Source organism: Patagioenas fasciata, chromosome 4, assembly GCF_037038585.1.
Source record: "Patagioenas fasciata isolate bPatFas1 chromosome 4, bPatFas1.hap1, whole genome shotgun sequence".
Taxonomy (NCBI): domain Eukaryota; kingdom Metazoa; phylum Chordata; class Aves; order Columbiformes; family Columbidae; genus Patagioenas; species Patagioenas fasciata.
In genome coordinates this window covers 16,920,847-16,947,242 of record NC_092523.1, presented here as the reverse complement: position 1 = coordinate 16,947,242, position 26,396 = coordinate 16,920,847, and the positions used below count along the sequence as shown (strand labels likewise).

The 26,396-nt window shown below is 35.9% G+C and overlaps 1 protein-coding gene across 7 annotated transcripts in view; it reads left to right on the top strand.

The window, feature by feature from the left end:
• Nucleotides 1-25,780, top strand: part of TAPT1 (transmembrane anterior posterior transformation 1) — a 47,215-nt gene extending 21,435 nt beyond the window's left edge. For all 7 annotated transcript variants that reach the window (XM_065836997.2, XM_065836998.2, XM_071807331.1 and 4 more), the window contains 11 exons: nucleotides 733-895; nucleotides 4,711-4,846; nucleotides 5,710-5,807; nucleotides 5,956-6,025; nucleotides 11,859-11,939; nucleotides 12,834-12,943; nucleotides 14,530-14,589; nucleotides 15,965-16,033; nucleotides 17,375-17,451; nucleotides 20,878-21,038; nucleotides 23,669-25,780. In XM_065836997.2, coding sequence (XP_065693069.2) covers nucleotides 733-895; nucleotides 4,711-4,846; nucleotides 5,710-5,807; nucleotides 5,956-6,025; nucleotides 11,859-11,939; nucleotides 12,834-12,943; nucleotides 14,530-14,589; nucleotides 15,965-16,033; nucleotides 17,375-17,451; nucleotides 20,878-21,038; nucleotides 23,669-23,898 — 1,255 coding nt within the window. In that variant the 3' untranslated portion in view covers nucleotides 23,899-25,780. The remainder of the gene's footprint in view (nucleotides 1-732; nucleotides 896-4,710; nucleotides 4,847-5,709; nucleotides 5,808-5,955; nucleotides 6,026-11,858; nucleotides 11,940-12,833; nucleotides 12,944-14,529; nucleotides 14,590-15,964; nucleotides 16,034-17,374; nucleotides 17,452-20,877; nucleotides 21,039-23,668) is intronic.
• Nucleotides 25,781-26,396: the final 616 nt, after the last annotated feature.

Here is a 26,396-nt window from a genome sequence, read left to right as displayed (position 1 = left end):
ATTTCTAAACTCAGTAAATAGGCAAGTAAATACTGCCTTGCAATTTCATTATGCTTGTGGCTGCTATTGTGGCAATTGAGGTAAAGCTGTTTTCTTCCTGTAGCTTTAGTTTATAGGCTGAAATTGGATAATGATTCATTTAGTCTTCTGGGTAGCTTGTGGGACTGTAGATAGAAAACTTCTGCATTGGTCCAAGATCAGCCTCAAGCTCTGATGTCAATTTGTGTGCATTTACTGCTGCAGAGCTTAGAGCTAAAAGAAGATATGGAATTGCATTTAGAACCTGTTCCTCAGCATCTAGTTCATTATACTGAAATTAAAAATGACTGCTTCATTTCTTTTGGTTGTAGCAAATACAATTTCTGTAACTGAGGAAGTCAAAATGATGAGTAGGACTGGCTGGAATAGGGAAGATAAATTTAAAAACCAAAAGGCATGCATGCAGAAGGTTCTTAGCAAGTGGGAGCTCTTACCTGAGAAATACTCTATTTTAAGTAAAGGGATGTGGCAGATAAGAGAATGTGATCCTGCTCAGGAGTGTGATCTGTAACTGTGCATCACTGTTATGGTGTTCCTTTTGGGTTGGAGGGAGAGGCAGGGAAAGAGGCAGTGATATAGTACATTAAAATATGTCCTTGATTAACAGCTTCTCTAAATTCCTATTGACTTCATAACTTCGGTGTTTTGTGGGTATATGTCTTTTAATAAAACTTCTCACCCTTTCTATTTCAGTGATAGACGTTTGCTACAACCTGCTCAGGTATGTGACATTCTCAAAGGAGTTATATTGGTCATCTGCTACTTCATGATGCACTATGTTGACTACTCTATGATGTATCATCTTATAAGGGGACAGTCTGTCATAAAGCTCTACATCATCTATAACATGCTTGAGGTAAGAATGTTGGCATCAGAATATCAAGCATGCTTTTTTTGAACTATCTAATATATTGTCGTATTACAGTATTTGTACTTAGAACATGGCACATCTCATATTCCCACGAATGTGCACATACCCTTGATAATAAACCTGCAGTGAAAGAGACAAGTTTGTGAAAAGTCGGTTTTGTAGATACTGTTTCATATTGCCGAAGTCCTGGAGCTTATTAATCAATTTAGTTGAATAAAAATTGAGACCTGGAAATGGAAGAAGAAATGTCTTAAACTGAAATGCAAGGAGTGGAATGAATGAGGTTTTGAACTCATTGAGGAAACTAGAAAGTATTGATTTGAAATACTGATAAGATCCTGCGAGAGGGCAGAGAAGGAAGATGGCAGAAGACATGGAATTTGGTTTTTAATTCTTCATTATGGAAGTATAGCTTTCATTGTATGCAAGGACACATATTACTGCTTAATCTTTCTCAGTCCTGACTAGCAGGCAAAAGCCTGAGTACATAAACAATAAATTGAATGAATGTTGTGAACAAGAAAAGGAAATTCTGGTTTGGGAGGTAAGATAGAAATTCTGGGGGAAGAAAAAAATAAAGTTATTCCTGTTTTGTAAAGCATGAGTGAGATTTTTAATTGCACTTCTGTCATTAGTGATTCACAAAGTAAATAATGTTTTCATAGCTGCAATCTTATCTCCATCCTGCAAATATAGAACATGCTAGGAATACAACCTGTTAAAAGTACTCAATCAGAGCTTTGTACACAAGAGTTACTTTACTAGGATTCTGGGTCTCTGAATAACATATTAATCCTTGTTTGAACATCTGTTGTACCTTTGTTTGAAGACTAGTAAAAAGGAGCTACACTTTAGACAAAATAGTCACATTTTGCACAGACATTTGTTCTTTCCTCATAAAATATTAAAATATTACTTAAGGAACACACTTTATCCTAAGTGATATAAATATAATAGAAATAACCTCAGTTGTTTATTCATAGGATTTTGTTTCCTTTCATTCTAGATTTGCTGAAAAACATGTACAAATATTGAATTGGCACTGAGTTACTACAAGGATTTTAGTTGTGTTGAGAAGTACTCATCCATATATAGTTCCATAATCTGTGAGAGATTATCACTTACTAAATAAGCCATGTGCTCAAAATGGTAATCTCTCCTTATTTCACAACTGCTTTGAGTCCATTCTCTTACAGCTGAGATAGTACAGCACTATGTGCTTACCATGTAATTTGAAGAGAAACGGCAGTGTTTGCTGTGAATTGGGAGCTGTGTGCCGTTCCATTTTGAATGAAGAGTTAAGTTTCATTGCTATGTTTGTCAGAACCAAAAGTGTGTGCCTCTCAACTAAGAAGTGCTGCCTGAGTTTGTGGGGGTTTTTAGGAAATGGGGAATCCTGTTACTGCTCATAGCTATTAGAAAAATTACATTAGACTTTGAAGTTGGAAACAGTATTTCGTTTCCATGATGCCTCAAGAAATCAAAGATACCAAGCACAGGACACGTTTTTTTACTTTTTTACCATGATATAATAGGTTGCATCCACGTTATTGATGAAAAATATCATGAGATCCCACTGAAAGACTTGATTGATAATCAGCTTTCAACAGTTTGAATATTGGTTTGCTAAGACTATTTTAAGTCTTTGCTACTAATGCAAGCAACGGTTTTTAAGGAACTGTTAAATATGCTTTTCTTTAAGTAATAAAATTACATTTTTCACAAGCTTTCAAAGTAGGAAAATCTTCCTGATTTAGTTAATCACAGAGCAACAGAGATGTTTACAATGTCCTAATGTTTTCGGCTGTTGACAAGTCCGGGGAATATTGTCCTGGACAGATATGAGAAATGCAAAATCTTCAAATTATGTGCTGAATGCTCCAGATAGCCTAGGGGAGCATTCAGCACATTTAGCTTAAATGACACTTTTCTTTTTTAGATTCAGACCCACCGGCTCCTGCTCCTTGTGAAGCCCCAGTGTGCGTTACGCTGGTGACAGCACTCACCATGGAATTCTGCTGGAGCCTGGAGCCGGCATGTAGGGTTTAGGTAAGTCATATTTGGAAAAGCAAACAACAATATTGTGTGGTGGGTTTTAATATTTTTCTATCCTGTCAGCTAAGATACAAGGACTGCTTAAATAAAAAGGAAAGCAAAGCCACCATGTAACTATTAAACCCCTCACAATATTGTGAACAAAAACCTACGAAACTCTAAGCATTCTGTAGCTGGTGTTACCACACCAGGTGTAATTACTCAATGGGTCATCACAATGAGCAGGAACCAAATAACACAGGCCAGCTTAATTTATAAAATTTAAAAGCCGAAAACAATACCACTGTAAATATCTCTCAAACTGAAGAGCTTATGAACTTCAGATTTATGGTAGTTCATCAGATCATTGGGTTTTTTTCATTTTATTTCGTAGGTGATGCTTAAAGTGTAGCATATAGTATAGTTTTCTTGAGACATCCAGTAAAAATTTCTTTTAATTCATCCTTCATGTTTTAGGAGACTTCAATAAATATTGACTTGAATAAGTTAAAGTATATGATTTCTCTCCTTTGGTTATCTTTACCTTTAGAAGGCTTAATTAGCAAAGTCAGGAAATGATCCTAAGTCTGGATTTACTTATGTTGTACCAAGAATTTATTTTCTAGTTAATAGATATGGTTCAGTATTTGTGGGTATGTTGTGCACCTAGTGTATTGCTACATGTTGTTTTAACATGTCCAAAATTGTTGTCTTACAGAAAGTAAGAGGAAATATCAGTTGTTTTTATTAAGCAGAGATAAGCACTATTTCATATGTAACCACTTCTGTTTGGTTGAATTAGTAAGCATTGAAAGCTATCTGTTTGGGTTTTTTTCAGCCAGACATGTGCCTCATGATACTGAATTTAATTTTTGAAGTGCTATTTTTGTTGTTCTGTACAGCTTAGTTTTCATATTACTGAACTGTAGTGTATAGGCAGAAAAAAAGTCTTTCCTTGTAGTTATCCTCAGTTTTACATGCTTACTGGAAGTGATGAAGTGTTGAGAACTTGTGGAACTCCGTGTGACCTTTATTGCTGTGCTATTAAATTACAAGCTCAGATTGCTGTCCGTGGTTTTCTCGTCTTTAGAATTACTGCTTTTTTTTTTCCTACTTGTGCATATATTCTTTGGGTTACACTTTAGATATTTGTAGTTTTTTCAAACTAGTTATCCCTTTTTGGCAGAATTTCTAGTCCCCCTTGATCGGTTGCTGTTGTGTTATATTGCTTTTCATTTTGAATTCTGCTTTATGTGAAGATTTGTATCGAATATATACTTCATTCCAATACGTAAAGCAACAGTATAGGCAAATCTGATTTCAGACCTTTTTGTACCTGTAAGCTGATACTCTCTCCTATCACACATTGGAAATCCATTTTTCATTATTTTTTTCCACCTATTAAACACAGAGGGTTGGGAAAAAAAATAGGATAGTTTGATGCAACATGCACGTTGCTTTGTCAAAGGCTGAAGTTTGAACTGTACCTGGATGTCTTCTAAGGAAGCATCTAAGATAACACTACATGGTTCTGTATTTTAAATACTATTGAAAAGGGGATGGTAAATTTGAGAGGGAAGGAAAGCTGCTGAGCATACAAAAGGAACACTATCACTGTGAAATCCAGAGTAGAAACTGAATGAAGAAGAGATGGAAAGTGATAAATATTTGAAACTTTTTTAGGTCGAGCTGTACCTAGGGTGGTATATTTAAGTGTTGTAGAGAAATGTGTTGCTTTAAGGCAATAAAAAATTTGTCTTGCTTAGGTGGCTGATCGTCTGTTTTCTTCATTTGGACAAGATATTTTGGATGCTCTTTACTGGACAGCTACAGAACCTAAGGAAAGAAAAAGAGCTCACATAGGTGTGATCCCTCACTTCTTCATGGCAGTGCTGTATGTCTGTATCCTTTTTCTTCAATTGCAAAATTTTCTACGTTAGATTACACATTGCATTATTTTTGATATATTTAAAAATTGATAGTATTCTTAAATCAGTGTTCCTTTCAAAGATCACCAGTTCTACAGGGTTTTAAAATGAACAAAAAAACCTTTTAACCTACGTTGAAGAAAAAAAAAAAACACCACCACAAACAAACAAAACACCGAGCACAACTGCATAGTGGTGTACCGCTGCAGTAGTAGACAGCTTTTTTAATGCCTAGTTTGTAGTAGAAGGAAAAACAGTAATTGGATAGTTCATGGAAACGTTGATTTCTTATTTGTATTTGAGAATTTTGAGGCACAGGGTCTCGAAGACAGTGGGGTCTTGTTTTTTAGTGGAATGTAACAAACACCTAGCTTGAAAACATTTTCTTGAAATGAAAGGGTAAACTCATGTATGTTCAGGTGGCAAATGAGTTTAGTGTGAAGTAACTTTACAGTGAACTGATAAAAATGATCTGTAAAGAGATTCATAGTCCAATAGATGATGTGATGAATTGAGAGTTCTTGTACTTTCCTGTTTTCTCTGAATCTATCTTTGTCTCAGACGTTTTTCCTTCAGGTTGTATTGCAGTTTCTCCTGGCTAATGTAATTGGGCTCTTTCATAAAAAGAAAAATTAGCATAATTATTATATGCTACAAAGCATTGTGGATACTTTACGTAAATTGACGTACTATCTTGCTGTAAATCTAGTTGACAGGGAGATAGAAGCTTTTTTGTTAAACTTGGGAAACAAAATAGGAAATTTGAGTTTGGTGATATTCAGTACTGTTGTGTAGAAAAATTATCTCCAAATATGCTTCCTTAACCTTGCTATCTAGTCCTGCATGCTATTCTTATAATGGTTCAAGCAACAACCCTTAATGTGGCCTTCAACTCCCACAATAAATCACTGCTTACGATCATGATGTCAAATAATGTAAGTATGTAGCTTCATTATATTAGCTACCCTAATTTTTTTTCAGCATTCTTTGCATATCGTATGTCTGCATATTATTTGATTGTCTGATTTGTTTATATCATTTTTTTATCAATAAAACCTAATTAACTGTTTTTAAAAATTGCAGTTCGTTGAAATAAAAGGAAGTGTTTTCAAGAAGTTTGAGAAGAACAATCTTTTTCAAATGTCAAATAGCGGTATGTATAGCTGTGCTAATCAGGAGAAACTGTGAACTCAGAGGCTGATTATTATTATTGTTGTTGTTAAATATTATTGTTAAAACAGCTTTACCTTGATGAATATGAGGGTTCTGATTTGAATTCCTCATCTTCTGTAAATGTGTTTGATTCAATAGGATGAAACTGGGATTCCACTTCTAGGAACACTGTTTTTCCTTAAATGGCTAGTTTTTATTTGAGGTGATAAAACAACCTATTGGCTGTGTGCTAAAGTTATTATTAAATACAAACTTCAGATTTAAGTTATGGTATTCAAATGGTGTTCAAAATGGTGTGGTATTCAAAATACCTATGCTTCAAAATCTTCTGTTTTCAAAAAGTTGCCATTGTAGTGTACTTCTTTGACAGCTATCTCAGAATGTATGTTGGTTGTTAGTTGTGAAGGTGGATCTTGAAATACTTCCCAACGCCAAGAAAAAAGAAAGTAGCGGAGTAGCTGGCTTCTGAAGGAAAAACCAGAGGTGACTGCAACTTTTGGCCAACTAGCCAGATTACAGTAGAGGGTACTTAAGAAATATGTGATGCTTCTGGCACTTCTTAACTGTGTGAAATTTGGAAACACCTATTCAGTGTTTCTCATGAGGAAAAACTGGTACAGGTATACTTTGATGAAGGTTCTTTCGAACTCTGATATCAACCATCTGAAATATTTGTTGAATTTTTGGTTTCAAAACAAATAGGACAGATTGCACTAGAGCTTCTTTGCTTATAATATTTTCTGGTTGTTGAACACTTTTATTGCTGTTATTTTGTGCATATGACATTTTTGATCAAAGTTATTTATACAAATAAGCAAACAGAATTTATGTTTTCATTCCAACTCATAGCTTTTTAAACCAGAGAATTCAGATGTTCAGTAGGTCAAAAAGAATTCAGCTGCTTATTTAAAAGCAGATGATTTGTGGTGTTTTTTTTAATCCAGAGTTAAACTTTCAGCAGGCTTGCTTTAGGTTTTCAGTTCTGGCTGCTGCTGTGATTTTTGTCGAATTCATCTGCAAACTTCAATGATACTACATGCAAATGTTAAATGGCAGTTGTTTTGTGAGTCTTTGGATGAAAAACTATTTATATAAATCTTAAATACATCAGGTAACAGAAAAATTTGCACTACATTTTAATCTACCTCTTAGAAGTTCTTAAAAACCTAAAAAACTAATCTTCTCAGCTGGGTTGATAGTGTTTATTCTGTGCAGATAGTATGTATTTTTCTTTCCAAGATTTAAATACTTATATTTTTTAAATGTATTTAATAAATTTCCTCTCATTAATCACAGTACTCGCAGAAAATAGTTACAAGTGTGCACCTAGCTCTCCTACTGAAAGGCAAAGCCTCTTTCTTGATTTAAATGTTGAAATAGATGAGGCACTGCTATTAGAGAAGGTTAGTAATTTCCTCCATAAAAAGCACCTGCAATAGTATGCTAGAATAAATGCATATCAATATTTTTATTGCTAGACATTATTATTGAAGATCCATTAATAGCAATATTAGGTCTCCCTTTATCACTTTGTGGAAAAAGTGATGCCATTCGTTTTACCATACAGGGATGGAAGCAGGTGGGTACATACATAGAAGAGTGCACAAAACAAGCTAATTTATTCCCTTCAAACAGATAACTTTTCCTGGAAACACTTCTTAGTATGGTTATAAATAGAAATGTTTTTCTTCACGCTGGTGAATAACATAGACAAGTTTTTAGGAGAGATTTTCACCTCTTTTGAACTTGAACAGATTTATTGCATCGCAGCTTCAGTAACGATGGATCAGTATTGCTTCAGTTCCTGTACTCTGATAAATTTCTTATCCTTCAAATGTTTTATTACCTGCAGCTGAAATGTCAGTGCATCTTGCAGTGGCGTGCTGTGCCAGAGCTACATCCTGCCCTTGGAACTGAGGCTAGTCTTGCCCTGTGGACTAAGCTTCCAGTTAGGCTTTAGAGTGCTTTGTGTGTCCTAGGATACGCTGTTCTTGAACTGCATGCCTGAACTGAACTAAACTGCTAAAAGAAACCACTCAATATAGGTTCCCCTATATGTTCCCCTATATATTCCCCACTTTTCTCTCATTTTCTTCCAGTTGTTTTTTTGGGTCTGCAGTCTCTGCTGTAGGGCAGCAATGGCACAAATATATTCTTAAGCTTAGAAAGACTGAATAGATGCCCCCTTGTCCCACCTTTTCTGCGGTTCTGCTGAAAGTATTACCATTGTCTGATAAGTGCACAGAAGCTAAATATACTTATTCTTGAGGGGGGTTAAATAAGGTTTGTCTCATAGAGGCATCTGCGGAACTTGTCATGAATAGGTGAAACTCCTTATTTAACCATGTTAATCAAAAGAAAAATATGAAATATCAGAAAAGGTATCAATGACCTCAGGGGTAGACGTTGTGATCAAGAGAAGTTGTTACAAATAGAATTCAAAAGTAATCAATCCAGTGAATAGAAGCATGAAAACAGAAATGAACCATTTCAGTTTTACTTTCTAAGACATTTCTTATATTATGAAATTCTGATGTACTAAGTCTTGGAATGTCTGATTCTTCCTTTCCCTTCTCAATACTGAAATACATATTTTAACGGATACTGAACAGATTTAATCATATGTAGTCATTTTTACCATTAGTGGATACATGGCAGCAAAAGCAAATTCAGTGTCTTCTTTCAAAATAGCCTAAAGAATGTGTATATTGGCAGTATATGGTGTGATGTGTGGCCGGGCTTCAGGGCCTACCCTATTAAGAGAAGAGTTTAAGCATGGTGTTACTATAGAATGCAGTCTGTGCATGGTGTGTGCTGACAGGAGAGCAGTCAGGGGGATAAGTATGCCTGAATTAATGGTAGATGTCTGCTCTTCAACACAGGGAACATAAACAGTGAGAAAGTGAACTTCTTAATCATGTGCTTGTGGAGGTAGCTAAGACCATTTAGAATGTCCTCAGCCTGTTATTTGGGCTGTCATTTAACCCTGTCTTACAATGGAAGGGGTTGTTAAAGCTACACTGTATTCTAATTGAAAAAACAGTTTGCGATATGCTTATCACCAGCACTTTGTGGGATACATTTGAAACTGAGTTGGAGTGGCTTATGTCAATGTTGTCAAGGTTTGTCATGATGGAAAACGAAGAACAGAGATGCCTTTTTCTTCTGATTTTACTTTTGTTGTGCTAAAGCAGAATAGAGACATTTCCTTTTGCCAGTACCTGCAGTCTCTATAACTCAACACTAACACCAGTGGCTTGTCACTCTTTCCCCGGCTTCACAAATATAGTAATTTACTTTCTCTTTGCTCTTCTTTAAGAGGTGATATCCGTAAGTGTGAATATAGGGATGTAGCCTTTCATCTAGGAGGTGGCAATACATCATACAGTGAATTCCCCTCACCTCTTAAAAAAAAATATATATATATATATGTACATATACAATATCAAATAAGTTTGTAATAAATGATGAAACATTTTTGCTGCGTATTGTGTATTTGAAAATTTTAATTGGGGATTTAGCATTGATTATCATTGGTTGTTTTGGATATCCTGAAGCCTTTTTTGCCCTGCTCTTTGAGGGTTAGAAATGAAATGAATTTCTGAATCATTTGGGTTTTCTGTTGAAGCTGCTGGAAAATGCCTTTTCTCCCTTGCTTATGCCTCTGACAACCAGTTGATGAGGAGGGCGAGGATGAAGAAGAGCAGCCGTACTCATTCCTCTCATTCTGAGCAGCCTTGAGTAGTGATGGCAGCAGAGATAACTGATTAGAGGGAAGGCCACTGAGAAAAGAGAAAATAAGCAGAGGGGAAAAACAGGTGTCAGCTTGTCATCCAGTCTGTAATTAGTGGAGGAAAAAATGTTTCTTATTACAGCATGAGTGGAAATTTAAGGCCAAAGGTGTCCCTTCTCAGTTTAATCCTGTCACCTGGTGAGCTGACATATACTGGGCAGGTAATAAATGTCTGAAGGATAGGCATGAGACATGCTTTATGTTTAGGCCTGAATTAAGGTCCTTATTTCCCACTTGAGAATTCATTTCTATCTGTACAGACCTTCCTGGGATCTGAACCACTGAAGATGGGACCTGTGTGTTGTCTTAAGCATTGCTGATCAATGCTGTGTCATGGCAGTGTAGAAGTATGCAATGTGGTAAATAAAAGATTAAACCCTTTTGAAATTTTGGGCAAAAGTCTGAAAACTCAGTGATTACTTTTGAGTCGCTAAGGGGTGTGATAAAGAGTATCAATCAAGGAATGCTTGACTGCATATTAATGCACTGGTGACAGTGCCAAGTGACATCTCATAACTAGATTTGTCAGAAAATACTGTGTTCTGGTAATTTGGACAGTGGTTTGTGGATTCAGAAGCCTAGAAGGCCGTTATTGACTTGTCAGTCTCATTCTTCTTGAATTCTGTGTGCTTTTTGTTCCCGTCTCCTGGAGGAGCTGTCCTTTTCTTGCCCTTGTTGAATTTCATCTGGTTCTTCTCCGTCCAATCCTCCAGCCTGGGCAGGTCTTGCTGAATGGCAGCACAGCCTTCTCATGTGTCAACCCTCCCACTCAGTTTGGTATCATCAGCAAATGCTGAGGTTGCACTCAGTCTCTTCATCCAAGTCATTGAGGAACAGGTTAAACAAGACTGGATCCAGTACTGACCCCTGGAGAACACCACTAACTACAGGCCTCCAATTAGACTCTGCCCCATTGATCACAATCCCCTGAGTTCTGCCATCCAGCCAGTTCTCAATCCATCTCACTGTCCGCTCATCCAACCCGCACTTACTGAGCTTACCTATGAGGATGTTGTGGGACAGTGTCCAAATCCTTGCTGAAGTCAAGGTAGACAACATCCACTGCTCTCCCCTCAATGAACCCTTTGGATATGGAGATGACTTGCCTGCAAAGAAATTATTGTTGTGGTTATTAACAGTTGTAACAAGTGATAACAATATCTTCACAGATTTTCATAATAGTTCTTTTTAAAAGGCTTGTTTAGACTTGCTGACTTTTGGTGACATTATGTTTTAGGTTTTACCTTACTTTTCAATAAATTTCAGAGGTTTTTTAATGGTAAAAAATGTGATGCTTTCTGAAGCAAGCTGTATGAGTTGTTTCTGGAATTAAGGCATCAAAATAGAAAAAAAGACCCTGCCTAGTCTGGGAGGGCAAGTCACAGAACCCTGTCTCAAGTGGGACTGCTTTTGCGTTACAGTTCTTACGGTTTTCATAACCAAACTGATGTATCCTTCTGTTCTCTTTTACAATGGCAATGTGAAAGACTAGTAGGGACCTTTTAAATAAGGTGTAATAGTTGTCTTGAAACACTTTTTTCCTACTAATGGATTCACGTTCTGTACAAAATGAAATTTGCCCTGCTAATAACTTGAAATGACAGATATGTGTATGGTCTCTATTTTTGCACCAGGAGGCGCTGGTTCTTTTTGTATCACACAAGAAATGCACAAACTTTATCAGGAAATATGACTATTTTATTTATATACCAGAAAATATGATAGCAACTCACAATTTAAGTCACAACCTAAGTCCCTTCTGATGCTGGGAACCCCAAGTTGATGCGGCATTGGATGGACCTCCAGTCAGGCCACAGCAAACTGCAGAGATCCTGTCCAGAATGAGGTTCCCAGCATCCCCTCCCCTCAAATCTGATCAAATAATTTGTGGAAAAGGTTGTCTAATCCAAGATTTAATAAATGATAGAACCTCAGAATAAGTAGATATCTGTGTATGCAAATAAATGTTTATTTGGACTTGACAGGTTGTTGTTGTTGTTGTTTTTTTTTTTTTACCTAGATATAAAAGAGAGGTTCACCAATTATGTGCTGCTATTAATTGTATGTCTAAGAAATATGGAACAGTTCTCATGGAATCCAGGTGAGTTAAACTTGTAGAAAAGTTAAATACAAAAATGACAAATTCCTGTGCTATCAACAGCTGTATCTCTTGCTTCTTTCCTCAGTCTGAAAGATAAGGGTAGCCAGGACATGTAATTCAGGAATTTTAATTTGTTGAACACCTTAAGTACTCATTTTTCTATTTCTGGCTTTCTTGTAAGAGTGACTCTATCCTTTCTGCTTTAAGTATATGCTGTTATGCTACACATATGCATAGGTATGTTTAAAGTAGTGTCTTGAATGAGTTCTTCCTAGCTCTACTCTTTCCTTGGAGTATATGGAGCATAAGGGATACCCTAGAGAATTTTATTTTGTGAGGCTGGTGAGATTGAAATTTGGTAGACGATTAAGTTAAAATTAAAATTCGTAACTTTCCATTCATATTGGTTATACTTAAGATTTTAATACCATCTTGAATAAATATTGAGTAAAATTTTGGTTTTATTTTGGTAGAACTTTGGTTTAATAAATTGGAGCCCTGACCTGTGTGGTGTATTTTGCTTGAATATTACCGGTCTACCTAAATTTTACCTTGAGCATCTAAAACCTCTAGTGCTCTATCTGTTCCTCATACATACTGAACATCTGCTGTCCAATATGTGCAAGGATTGTCTTCCTAGTAGAGATAAAGCTTTGCAAAATAAAGGCTTTAGAACCTGACCCTAATTGTGCTGGGATTGTATAGTACTGATAAGTTTCTAGAACAGCAGTGGAGTAAGCGAGAACTTGCACACTCCATGCTGAGTGGTAATGTAAAGTTACAGACTCATCAGAGGCCCAAGGTTTTTTCACTGTAAAGCAAAAATGTTATAATTTTTGTTTTGTATACTGGCATCAAATGAAATGGCCTAACTTGTTTGTTCCCAACCTTCAGATCATCTTTGGGTGTTATTCCCAGATGTTTGCATGGTGGTTGCTTCAGAAATTGCTGTGGATATTGTGAAACATGCCTTTATCACTAAATTCAACGACATCACAGCAGATGTAGGTATCCTATTTAGAATGATGAATGCTCTTTTAAGTTCTCGTTTATTTTGCTAATATTTTTTTTTAATATTAAAATTCATTCCCGTGCAGAAAATGTAAAAATAGTTATTTTCGTATCTAGGATATAATTTGGGAAAGCTTGGTGACTTCTTGATATAATATACTTCTGAGGATCTTTATAATGTGGGACAAACACCTCTGATTCCAAACTACTAGTTCCAGATCCATGAAAGTGTTGTATAACAGTTCACATAATAACTAGAGTTCACATAACTGGCAGATCACTTGTGAAATGATCTCCAGTTACATTGACAGAAGGTTTTACAGTTTACACAGAGCTTTTACCTTTTCCTGGCAGAATGGATTGTAGGTTAAAATTCAGACTTTAGGAAAAGCAGGTATTGTGAGGCTGCAGAATCTCTGTTCTTGCATGTGTGTTAAAGATAGAATCTGAAATCAGAGATTTTTTTCCACTGTCCCTTGAGCACTAACATGAAGTAGGTTATGTTAGTTTCCCACTCTGAAATTTCTTAGGTCAGATATATATATATACACTAAGCAGTCCTTCTTTTAAAGTAGTAGATGAGGTTACTTGTGTGTTGCAGCATGATACAGTCACCATTTGTCTTGCATGCTGTGTGAATTCAAATAACTTGATAAGTTTTTGAAGAGATGAGTTAGCGTTTTTTCACTACTAAAACCACTTCTCAGGAAATGAGACCAGAACTTGTGAAGTGCTATCTTTTTCAGTATCTCTGCAGTAACTACATTGTTCAGAGTAGAAAAAAGTTTAATAGGTGTGTTTAATAAGCTCCCTTATGCCAGAGGCATCTGTGCATGCCCTACTTTCATAGAGAGACTGGAAAAGAGCAATACTGAAGTCATGATAGCCAAAAATGTAGCATGCTTCAGTGTGCCAAAACAGCTGGAGGATGGGGGTAATAAGTGACAAAGTTGCAAGGTTTATTTAAAAAATTTTGTATTTTTTTTGCTTAAAGTTCTAAAGATTTATGCTTGCTAGGTCAGGCTTTTTCAGAAGTTTCGAGCACCTGCAGTGCAAATTGCCCTGCCACTTATCCTGAAAGCATATGCTTTTCTGTCTTACTAGGCAGAACTGTTTTAAAGAGAAAGAGAAGCTTCCTTCACCTTCTGATAGAATTTGCTTTTTTCATGGGACTACTTGTTTAATATATAAGTAAGCTCTCTTATTTGTTTAATTTGATCCCAGTGCTGCCTTTCATGTAGCTAAAATAAATTATGAACTGTAGGAAAAGAGTAAACGTGATTTCTCTTACTTTGTGTTTCTGATGATCCTCAAATTCAGTGAATACTTCATAAAGTTACATTCAATTCCTGGCGTAGTGTTGTTTGTTGTATATATACACAAGTTACTTTATCACAGAAATACAGGCTCATTTGTTGAAGGGTGGAATTAGACTTTGAAAAAAATGGCTTTGACTCCTTCAGCTTGTACATAAATGTTTATAATATTTTTACAGAAATACTTTATTAATTTCTCTGTTGCTTCCATAAAGTATGATTAAAAAATTGATTATACATCCAACGTGCTGGATTTTTTCCAGGTCTACAGTGAATACAGAGCCAGTCTTGCATTTGACCTTGTTAGCAGTCGACAGAAAAATGTAAGCCTGAAAATAAAGTCATTCTCTTGTATTAACTAACATAATTGGGGGGGGATATATTTGAACAAATACTTAAAGAAATACATACAAACTGTTACACTCCTACAGCACTGAAATTCTACTCTTTTTTTTAGTAAGAGATAATAGGAATATTTCCTTGTGATTTCTGTTCTTATTTGTATCCAGTTGTTCAGGTCAGTTTGAACTTTATTTAATTTATTGTTGAAAAGTCTCTTCCAAATACGCATAGAGTCAGGGGATGATTGTAACAACTTTGACATTTTTGAGATATATTGGAACTAAGTAAGCTTAACAAGATGTTCTTGAGATAACTTTAAATTATTTTTCATTGTATTTTAACTGTGTGGGGTTAAAATAGAGTATTCATTAGGAATTTGTATTACTTCTTCACAGACAACATGCACAGATATATAGGGATGTTTATATGGATGTTACCATTGTGGCATGGGTATTTACAGAACAGACTGCTTGTGGCTTTTATTAGTACTGTATTTGGAAGATTGTTTGCAGCTCACCTTTCCTGGGTGAGTCTGTTAACTATTAGTGAGTGCACTCACTGCTAAATGAACTCTATTATAATTTGTTGGTGTCTTCGGCATGTATAATTATTGCTAGGAATGCAGTAGTTATACCTCATAAAGAAGTTATACATCTTCAATTACAAATAATTAAGTATTAATAATTTGTTGATTTAAAAAATAACTATTTATTAATTCTGAAAGCTCCATTACTTTTCCTTTCTGTGGAAAATGAGGTAGCATCATATAGGCACTGACTTTGGCATGACATTCAAAATTGCATGAAAGCTGTCAGGCAAAGTAATGTTTTGAGAGTTAAAATGTAAGCATATTTTCAACATTATTTTCATGCATTTATCTTGAGGCTAATTATAGATGTTTGTGGATTATTTAAAATTGCTATTGTGATGGATAATTTTTCTTTTGTCCCTGTTACGGGTTTTCCTGTACGGTATTTGTGGATCAAAGTTGAATTAGTACAAAAAGGTCTCTGAGCTAGAAATAATGGACAGATGAAATATCATAGTGCATTTGAATTCAGTGTCCTAATTGCTCTCGATTTAGAGATTTGTATTGTACTCCAGTTGCTCTTGATTTAGAGCACTGAAGCTAATCTTGCCGGTCGTGGTAGCATTATATTTTAGTCTGAGAGTACAACTATCTGCATTTGAATTTCAAAATCTGAATAGAGGAACTTCATACCAATATAGTGTTTGTTAGCAGGAAATGATTCTTATCTGGAGGGTTTGCCAACTTAAAATAAGCTCATTCCTTTGCATAAATAGTTTATTATTCTTCATGTTTGTTTGGTTTTTGTTTTGTTTTGTTTTTTCTAGGCATATACAGATTATAGTGATTCGGTTTCCAGAAGAATGGGTTTCATTCCTCTTCCACTGGCTGTTTTAGTAAGTTGCATTTTTCCTATCAGTTTTCTGTCGGTAAGATCTCACGTTGAGGATATCTCCCTGTGAGACAGCTAGCTCATTTTGATGTTGTGAGGATTAAATGATCACCTTAAGTAACTGAAATGATGCAGCGAGGTTGAGTTAGTATCCAGGATAGCCTATATCACATACTAATTATGACTTCACAGATGTTACTGTTTATCAGCCTTTCGTAGAAAACGGAATATATATTAATTTTATAGAATTCATGCACACTTGAACTATGGCAGTGGAATTAAACTACATCTGTGCTTATGAAATGTTTATTCCTTTTGGCAATTATCCTGTTCATTCATTCGGAATAGTCAAAGCAGCTGGTTGCCAGAAGGTTAGCAGTAGTGTACGAGGTTTTTTTAGGTTTCATAGGAGTCCTTGTGCTTGTCCCTGTAATGGTATGCTTAATGACAAAGTTTTCTTTTATATGGGGCACTGAGCTTCTGAGCTGTTGTAGAATACATGATTCTGGAATAACCCTGTTACATGGACATGGTGCTATAAATGAATCACTTCATTATTAGAATGATGTCCACATGCTGTCTGTTCTGAATTAGCTGTTGCAGAATGTTTTCTGTAAATAGCTGCTGACTTTCCCCATACACACATGTAGACAAGCAGTAGTTACTTTAATACTGGGAATGTGACCTTACTTTGCCAGCGAAGATGCTAATTCATAATTTTCCTGGAAGAATATCAATAGGAATTAACTTTAAAATGTAATGTTCTCCCATAGAGATGGGGAAAAACAGTGTTGACAGGCTTTGCTTAGTTTTTATCCGGAATTTAAAAAAACAAAACTAAGCCAAACAAACCCAAATCAAAATCAGAACTATGATCATAATCATAATTCTTGTATAACTAAGTAAATTACATCCAGTTAGAATTCAATTGAAATCCTTAATTGTGTTCTGATGTGATATCCTGGATACTAATGAGTTTAAAACAAATTGAAGTGTTTTGCAAACTTGGAATCCTAACTGAAATACTGAAGTAAAACTAAGATTTCAGGATTATTTGCTACTATAACTTGGGATTCATATGCCTAGTGCACAAAGCAATTTTGTATTCAAAATACGAGCATAGTGTAAAACACTGATTCTGCTTTACTGCATCAGCATCTCTTGACATAATACTTCTTCAAACCAATAGTTAGCACTACTAACGGGAACATTAGAGTAATTTTTTATTAATGTAAATGTTTCTACTTCTGTCTTGAATTTACCAAATGAGAAATGTCTATTAAAATATTCTATTAATAACTGTATGCTATATGTTTGCACTGTTTAACTTTTATCCTTAAAACAGCTCATCAGAGTCGTAACAAGCTCGATAAAAGTGCAAGGAGTCTTAGCTTATGTTTGTGTTGTGCTGTTCTACTGCGGGTAAGTAAATGGACACAACTGAAAAGTATTTGCCACTATTTGACCAGATATGTGAAAAAGTCTTCTGTTAAACTTCTAGATATAAATGTAAACACAGATTGTGTTCAGGAGAACATAAATGTAGAACACTTAGGCTCATAAACTGAAATTGAGAGTGCAGGTTGGTCCCTAAATACTGTAGCTGCATTGGGGGATTATAACCCTCAATAACATCTGTGATGAGAATAACTAATGGAAACATGATTGAAAGTGTTTGACAGACAAGCACCATATCTCTGCATAAAAGGGGAAATTTAATTCTAAGGATTGAAACTTTCTGTGAGAAGAATGAAAGATTCGATATGCCAAAAAAAAAAAAAAGAGTTTAAGTGCTCTGAGTAGATCATAAATTCTTCTCTCTGGTAACTAAATGCAAAAGGTTTTCTTCATATTAGGAAACTGCCATATGAAAAGAAAGTAAATGCAAAGCTCCCCTTTCTGGGAAGGGTGGGGTCAGTAAGTGATCTTAGTTAAGGAACATGATGCCCTATGGCAATTTGTTTTCCAAAACCAATAATTTGCAAGTATCCTTTCAGTATCATGTCAGTTTATACTTGTGTTATCCTTAACTTCTCACCAGATTCTTCTGAGATGTGTTCAATTGTATTTTAATTCCAATTTAGTTTGCCTGTTCTGATGCAGTTGCTATAGAATATATGAGGATGACCAGTTTCTAGGAAAGCTGTGTACTGAACTATGTCAGCGTGTCTCAGTACAGTTTAATATTGGAGTCCTCCCAAAATTGATCATAAAGAATTAAATGATTCAAATTGCTGCAGCACAGAGAACCTACCTACAATATTGTGGGAAGATCTCTTCTGATGCCCTACCGAGCTGTGTTTGCAACTGAAGGCAGCAAGACTTGAAGTACAAGACTTCTGGGTCTGGGGCAGTGGTTCAGCAGGTACACTGGAAGCAAGGAGGCTGCTGTTCTACAACACCTTTATGAAAAGAATAGGATTACTATATAGTTTTTATGAATAGGGATACTCTTATCTCTAAACTGACCTTGATCTGCCAAGAAAGTAGAACTTGATCTGATGTGTCTAGTCCACATCAGTATAGAGGCACATCTCTGGTGTCGGATAATTAGGACTTTGAGATGTTGCATATAGGCCAAATATTAAATTGTTAGCCAAATTCTTCTGCACTGTACTTTGTTTTCTTCCCCACCGTACCACGTGCAGTGCCCATGTTCTCTGTAAAGCCAGCTCTGTACAACTGAAAACACTATGCCTGATCATCACATGCAAGCTGTGGTTGTACCAAACTCATCACCTTCCTTCTGCTCAGTGGTTTTTCCTTTTTCCCAATATATGTAATATTTCCCTGCATCTCCCATTCCACTGCTGCAACCCAGTCTCTGTGGCTTGGAGGATGTAGGGCAGGAAAAAATAATGTGATTAACAGAGGATTAAATGCTGCTCTTTGAAGGCATGGATGACAAAAGTAAATAAGGGTTTTATTATTTTGTGCTTATTGAAAAGTGAGAACAGATTTTTACTTCTGCCATAATCTCAGATTTGGAGCTAACTCACCTCTTGCATCTTTCAAGTAATTTGTGTTTTGAACATAAATTTCAGCCTTTCATCAGATTGGTATAGCATAGATATGTAAGAAAAAGTCTGATAAAATCTGAAACAGTTAAGTGGGCAAAGGATTGAAACTATAATGTGGAGCACATTTGTTTGTATTGATATTTAACAACTGTAATACTGTAAGTTATATTGTTGAAGAGTCTTGCCCAGCATATGAAACCTGAGTTTTATTTTTCTATGATTTTGAGTAACTGCAAACTTACGTTGTTGTTAGAAATTTGAGCCTGGGGTGGACTGACTGAAAAGAATAAAGAACGCTCACTAGAAACTCTTGCATAATTTTCCATGAGAAGCTGGAACTGATACAGTAGTGTGTTGATTTATGGCCTTTTCAACTTCTGATCTCATTAAATCAGAGTCAAATCATGCTGTAAACACCTATTCTTTCTCAACAAAAGCATGTTACATAAAAGGTGTAGGGAAAACATCTCTAAAACTCATTAAAAATGCAGGAGAGCTTCTCAACTCTCAGAAACAAAATCTGTCCCGATAACCTAATGAAATTGTAGAGAATCACAGCTTTCAACTTGTATAAAATGATACCTTTTTTGTGGTTGCTTGGATACTAAATTGTGAGTTTCTTCTGAGCACTGTAAGTGGTCTGCTCTGCTCATTCTTCCGTTTCTCTAAATTTCTTCTACAAGTAAATGTGTTGCATAAAATTCCCTTAAAAGTGCAGTGTACTTTGTTTTTCTGCTTGACAAATTCTGATTACATTAATGCAGCGAGAGATAGCATAGCTGCTGCTGAAGTGTGCTTGGGTCGCTTTATGATTAAGCAGTTAGACCTATTCCATGGATCTATGAATGTTCACTTCAAGTCTTCTTTTTAGTCTGTTAGCGATGTACATCATAAACAGATTTTCAGAGAGTGGAGAATGAATTTAGAGTCTGCATTAGATTCACTTTTGTTACATTTGCATAGAGAATATATACATTTGTTGTATGGAGAACAGATCACTATTTGCTTGTTCTGTAGTGAGCCTTCACCTGCTTCACCTCTGCTTTCATCTCTGGAGAGGACAGTGGTCTGCATGTTGAATAACTTAGATTTTACAAAGCTCATTTGAGTTGTAAATCTAAAAGCACTTGATGGTAGATGAGACCTTCCTGTTCTTCAAATGAGAAGACAGGTTTAAAAAGGGATTTCAATGACTTGCTGAAGTTTGTGCTGCAAATTAGTGATAATAGAAAAGGAATCTGCCATCAACTGGACATGATGGTCATGCAGTGCTGCCCATGCAGTGCTGCCTTTTGGGATTTGTTGAGTTTTACGGACCATCCTTTGTGGTGTGAAAAAGGAATATTTATAATTAGTCTATAATTTGGAAGCTAGATATTTGCTTTCTTGTGGTTCAAAGTCCACTAGTGATCCTTGGCAGGGCACACTTAAGGCTACAGTTTTAACTGTAGCGCATTTAATTTGGATTTGCACTGTTGAGGGGCCTTTTTAGTTCTGTTTAAATATCTGATGCATTGAATGGCTGCTTAACTGTCCTTGTAGCTCCTCCGTTAAACTGTGATAAAACTTGATGTTTTTTCTCTAGGTGCCTTCTGAGAGGAAAAAAAATGAAAAAAGGTATTGAATCTGAAATAAATTGTTAGGAGAAGGAAATTACCTTTTGATGCTGCTATTGAAGGGATTTAATTTGTTAGCTAATCCTTCCAAGACAGCAGTAACCATATGCAATTATTTTAATATGAATAATTGCAGTATGAACAATATGCAGTTATTGTAATATGCTAATGCAAATATGTCAACAAATCTTTTTTTTTTTTTTTTTTTCCAGGTTAATATCTCTAAAAGTCCTTAACAGTATTGTATTGCTGGGGAAATCATGTCAATATGTAAAGGAGGCAAAAATGGAGGAGAAATTATTCAATCCTGTCCCTACTGCCACCCCAGGGAAAGCAGCTGGCAAACAGCAAAGCGTGTTTAAATCTACCCAAGGTAAGACTAACTACCTTGTTTTGTTTTCAACTGTAATGAAAATTGCTTTCAGACTAAATTTAATATTAAACTAGATGTATGACATTGTTTGCTGCACAGTAACCCTGTTGCTGGACCTTTATTGTACCATATCACAACTGTGAACACGTCTGTAAATATAATAGAATTTATTGCTTTCAGTTCATGAATCTTTTAGTTATAAATACTTGTCTCTGCTAGGATGTCACCCTGATAATGCGGAGGTGATAGAAACATGAGAGTAACAGCGTGCTTTTGTTTGAAAATCATAATCATAGAATGGTTTGGGTTGGAAGTGGCCTTCAAAGGTCATCCAGTCCAGCCCTCTCTGCCATGTCACTACACAAATAAGTAACTATTTACACATCGTCTCTGGCAGTGCTGAAGTTTAATAAGGAAGCCATCTATGAATTTCTTATGGAAATTGATGTAAAACATGGCACACAGTAGATATGATTACTTTAAAACGTCATGAAAACATGAATGAAAAGCTTTATGAAATCCAAGTAGGAATTACGGCTGGTCTCTGCTCACTACATTTCCAGTCTATGCAGCAGTGGTTTTCTCAGCATTAGCAGTTAATACATAATTGGAATGGAGCGTTATTATATTCCTGTGACATGTTGTAGAAGGAAACAGAAACCTTCATTGTTCCAGCCAGCTGAATTGGATTGTATCTCTTCCTCTGTGAAGAGCTCAATGGGAGCCCTAGAGAACTGAACAGTGAGGCGTTTATTGTGTTCGCTCGGTTTCTTGCCAAAGACTTGAACAACTTGAAGTGTAAGGTGCTTATTAGTCGTCATGATGTCTTGCCAGCAATAGTAGAGTTAGGAATCTGTTAATGTTTCAGTCATAAATCTCTATATCTCACCTGTGTCAAATCACATCATGCAGAAACTTGGTGTGGACATTTGTTTTTAAGTAGCTTAAATTCATAGAGTTGCTTTTGTTTCATCATGAAAGAATGTAATATGAATTGGTCTGAATGCCTTTTGCCTTTCATTAGATAATTGTCATAATGATAATGTTTTGATAAAAGACTCTAGTACTACACTTGGTTATGAGGCTTAATAAGCTATGCTTACTTAGATTGACCCTTAAAATTACTGTAAATAAGACTATTTTTAGCTGAAGCAGCAGCAATTTTACCAGGTCAGTCAGCAGAGACACTTATTTCCTCAAATTGAAAGATTTTCACTAAAAAGAAGCTATCAAAAAGCTTTGCTGATTTTTATTTAGAATATTCTAAATTTCCATTGATGAAAAAGCTCAAATTTTAACAGTTTTTCAGGGAGGTTTGTACCTTTTAATAGCTCTCTATTTACTAGAAACCCAGTTACGTGAACAAATGATTTTTACCTTCCCCAGCTGCTGTATGTCTGCGTTATTAGTGCTGGCTCTGCAATATTGATTAATCCCTGTGCCCCATTTACCAACTTTTTTTTCAAAATAGTCTTTCAGCTGGTCTCTTACTAGTTGAGGGTGAGGGAATTAATCTGGTCTACTTTCTATCAGTTTATTTTATTAAGAGTTTCCACCTCATGCACAGAAACCATTTAAAATTGTGAAGGATAAAATTTGAAACTTACTCTTAAAGGATGGAATTTCTAATTACTGATAATCATCTATAGACTGATCAGCTTTCTGTGAAAGTTACTGGGTTAGGAAATACCTTTGCAACAAAGTTCTACAGTTAGCATTACTTGTTGCCTTTCTTGATGCAAGTTTAGAACCTTTGACTTTCATGAGACTATGGAGAGTAATCCATGTACCTTCAAGTGGCAGATGGTGTATAGTGAAGAGATGCTACACTGAAAAAAAAGTTTTGAAGTGATTTGGGTAGTGCTGCTATTCTGACAAATACTGTTCTCCTGGGCTGGTCTGCAGTACTCTCCAGATTACTCAGATTTTTTCAGATTGCTTTAGAAACAATAACTCAGTCTTTATGAGGAGATAGTAAATAGGGAAAATTATTTCCTGGCCACTTGCATTTTAATACTTTAAATGTTTTAACAAAACATGGAAACAATATGTGGATATTAGTTACAAATATCTTGGGTTAATGGAGCTAGTGTTCAATTCCACTGAAGTAAGAGACAGGAATAAAAATAGACATCTTTAATAGAACTGCTTTAGGAGCCAGTGCTATTAAGTGTGTAGCACTGCATGAGTCATTTATTAGCTATCCCTAGAGAGCCAGGTTTATTGTACATATATAATTAGGCACATCTAGGTCCCTCTACAGAGATTCCTTTTCTTCATTTCAGTAGAAAATATTTGTGTGATTCACACAACTATCAAAAATCTTTTTGCCTAAGCCAACAAAAATGAGTACATAAACCAGAAGAATGGAGTGTATGTCCTAAGATCTGGTGTTTATGCTCTTGCTCCTTATCTGAACTTCTGTAGAATTCATTTTCTATCCTTTTATCAAATTAGAAAAGGAAATCTGTTATGGTAAAACTAAAAGGTAGCATTCCTCTGTTGTTTCTGCTGATTGGATGCAGCATACTTTTTCAGGACAGCTTTGAATGAATCTGGATGTTATAGATGCCTCAGGATGTCTATGTTAAATTCATTATTATCTTTGTAATTGTCTTCTGTTCCGACAGGAATTGCCACAGATGAAAATGGATCTACATCAGTTACCAATCAACCTGTGCATCACAAGGAGAGTGCGCCATCTTTACTTGTAACAAGCAATTCTGATCAATTCCTGACAACTCCTGATGGAGAAGAAAAAGATATAAGCCAAGACAGTTCAGAATTAAAACATAGGTCTTCAAAGAAAGACTTGTTGGAGATAGACAGGTTTACTATTTGTGGAAACAGAATTGACTAAGTTTGTTTTCGTTTTTGGTTTTGTTTTTGTTTTTTAAATCAATGTGCTAAGGATACTGAGCTGTTGGGACAGCAGATGCTACCAGAATGGACAGTTGCCAAAAAAGGCACATAAATATTTATTTAAAAACTTAAATTATTAATGGCAAAAAAAATATTAATTTCTTTCTACAAGTAGCTTGGCTCAGTATCTGGCCAGGTCAAGTAAGTGGTCTTTAACTTGCCTCTTGGAAAATGTGGTGGATCATGATTCTGTAGCCTGGTGGCAGAGCTGCAGTATCACTTTTCTGGAAAATAGGCTGGAAAAAAAAGCATAATCCTGCTCTGCATTATGAAACCATTCTTCTAGAAGATATTGCTTTTCATGAAGGTTCCTCCAGTGTAAGGATAATCCTGGAAATGTATGACAACTTGACCAGAAGCTTGCCTTTCCAGTTACCTGTTTTATTAAACATCTGCAAGCAGAATTCAAAACCTGTGCTCATATCAAGAAACACATAAAGCATTGGTACATAAAACAGTAAGTCAAGATAGTTATTCTTGTCAACAAAAATCTTTTCAAGATGTACCTTGAAAATCTTGTAATCAGAATAAAATTTTGCCTTTAAATGGAAGACTTACTGCATACTATTTTATCTAAATATTAAACACAAAGGAAGGATCACAGTAATGAAAGTTCTGCTTAACTGGGCAAATAAGAAGCATAATCATTTCTTATGTTGTGTGTCCTGCAAGGCAAATTATTTATAAAATTATCTTTAAAAGCTGAAGATTTTTTGTTGTAGGAAAAAATAATAAAGGGGCACTTGAGGAAACGCAGTGTGAATTGCAGTGAGCAACTGTTGTGTTAGAACTGTGTGTATGGCACTAACACAGCGGAAAAGAACATTGCACTGCTTTTGGGGTTTAACTCTGGGTAGAATGACATCTGTGTATTAACTCGCCTGAGAACATGCGTATAAAGGCTCAAACAATCAAGTCGAAATTTCTCATTTTAATTGATTGAGCTCAGACAAGTAGACGGACAAGATGTGTAAGGAGCATTAAGGAATTACAATGCATCTTAATTTCTGGTGTGAGATACAGTTGTGGGAGAATTGATGAAAGATGGTTTGTAATCCTCAGGACCAAGAATGGAATAAATTTGAGCTCAAAACTTAGGCTGGAGACTTGTATCAGAAGAGACCCTTTAGTTAATGATAAATTCTTTATATATATTATTGTTAAAACACAGCATTAACTTCAAATGCCTTTCAGATATTTAAGTAAGCACCAGTGCCACTTTCCAAGGGAAGTTATCATAAAAGTACTTCAGTGCTGAACAAATGAAGACAAAATTTGCTCTTTGCTAATTTCCTAATTCGTCAGAGTGAGAAAGCCAAAGTCTATTTGCTTTATGAACATGTGAATGTTTAATGTATATGCTAATCCCTGAAACTTGCAGGCTTACAGTACTATAGCACATGGAGACAGGTGGGTGGAGTTGCGGTGTATCTGAGCAGACTTGGCCATGAGGCAGCTTTGCCGTCCAGGTCAGTGGGTCTGTGCTGGTGGGAGCTTCTCACTGCAGGCTTTGGGCCTCTCCCATCTCTTGATGGAGTGACAGCCAAAATCTGTGGTTACTGTTCAGGGATGAGAGTGAAGAGGACTTGTGCTGGGGAAAAATCTGAAGTTCTTTAATTTTTGATGTATTTATACTAATTGGAGATGTTCACACATTGAAATTCAGATTATCTGTCAATTTGGTGTGTCTTATTTTTGAATTATTTAGCAGTTGCTTTCATTTTTTTCTGTTGAATGACATTCTGTATCAATTTTATAAGTGCATCTTGTGTGAAACTCAATAAAATTCAATTTTGTAATATTTGTTTAAAAAAGGAAAAGTATGGCGTCGACATTTCTTTCTTAGTATTCAGAGTTGGTGAACTTACAATGTATCTACTGTACTAAATTCTGATTTCGATGAAACAAGATTCTTGCAAATGTGGCGAACCAGCGTGCGTAAGAACTGGGTTATCAATGGCTTTAGATCTGATTTATTTCTGTAGCAGTTGGTTATTGCCACTTGTAGGAAGAAGGAAGGTATTGATGCCAAAGGCAAAACTCATGTAAATGAAAAAATACTATGTCTTAAGGGAGCTGTAATTTATGCAGTCGATTACTATAGTTGTATTAGTCACACGTACACAGCAAAGCCAGATGTAAGTGCGATGTAAGCGTAGGCAGATCCTTTCCCGAGCACGTGGCGGTCACAGTGATGGGGCAATGGCCACCTGCTCTCAAGTCCAAGTCCCGGCCCACATCCTCGTCTTGAGGCTGGGAGCCTTTGCTTTGCTTTTACACCGGAGCTGTGCTGACTCCATCTAAAGCAGTGGAACTGGGCTCTGTGGTTACATCTCTGCTGTGTCGGTATAACTGTGCTGCTTCAAGCTGTACTGGAGGTGCTGGTTACAGAGGCCGTTGGACGTGCAACACTTCCCCCGAAACTCTGAAAGTCTG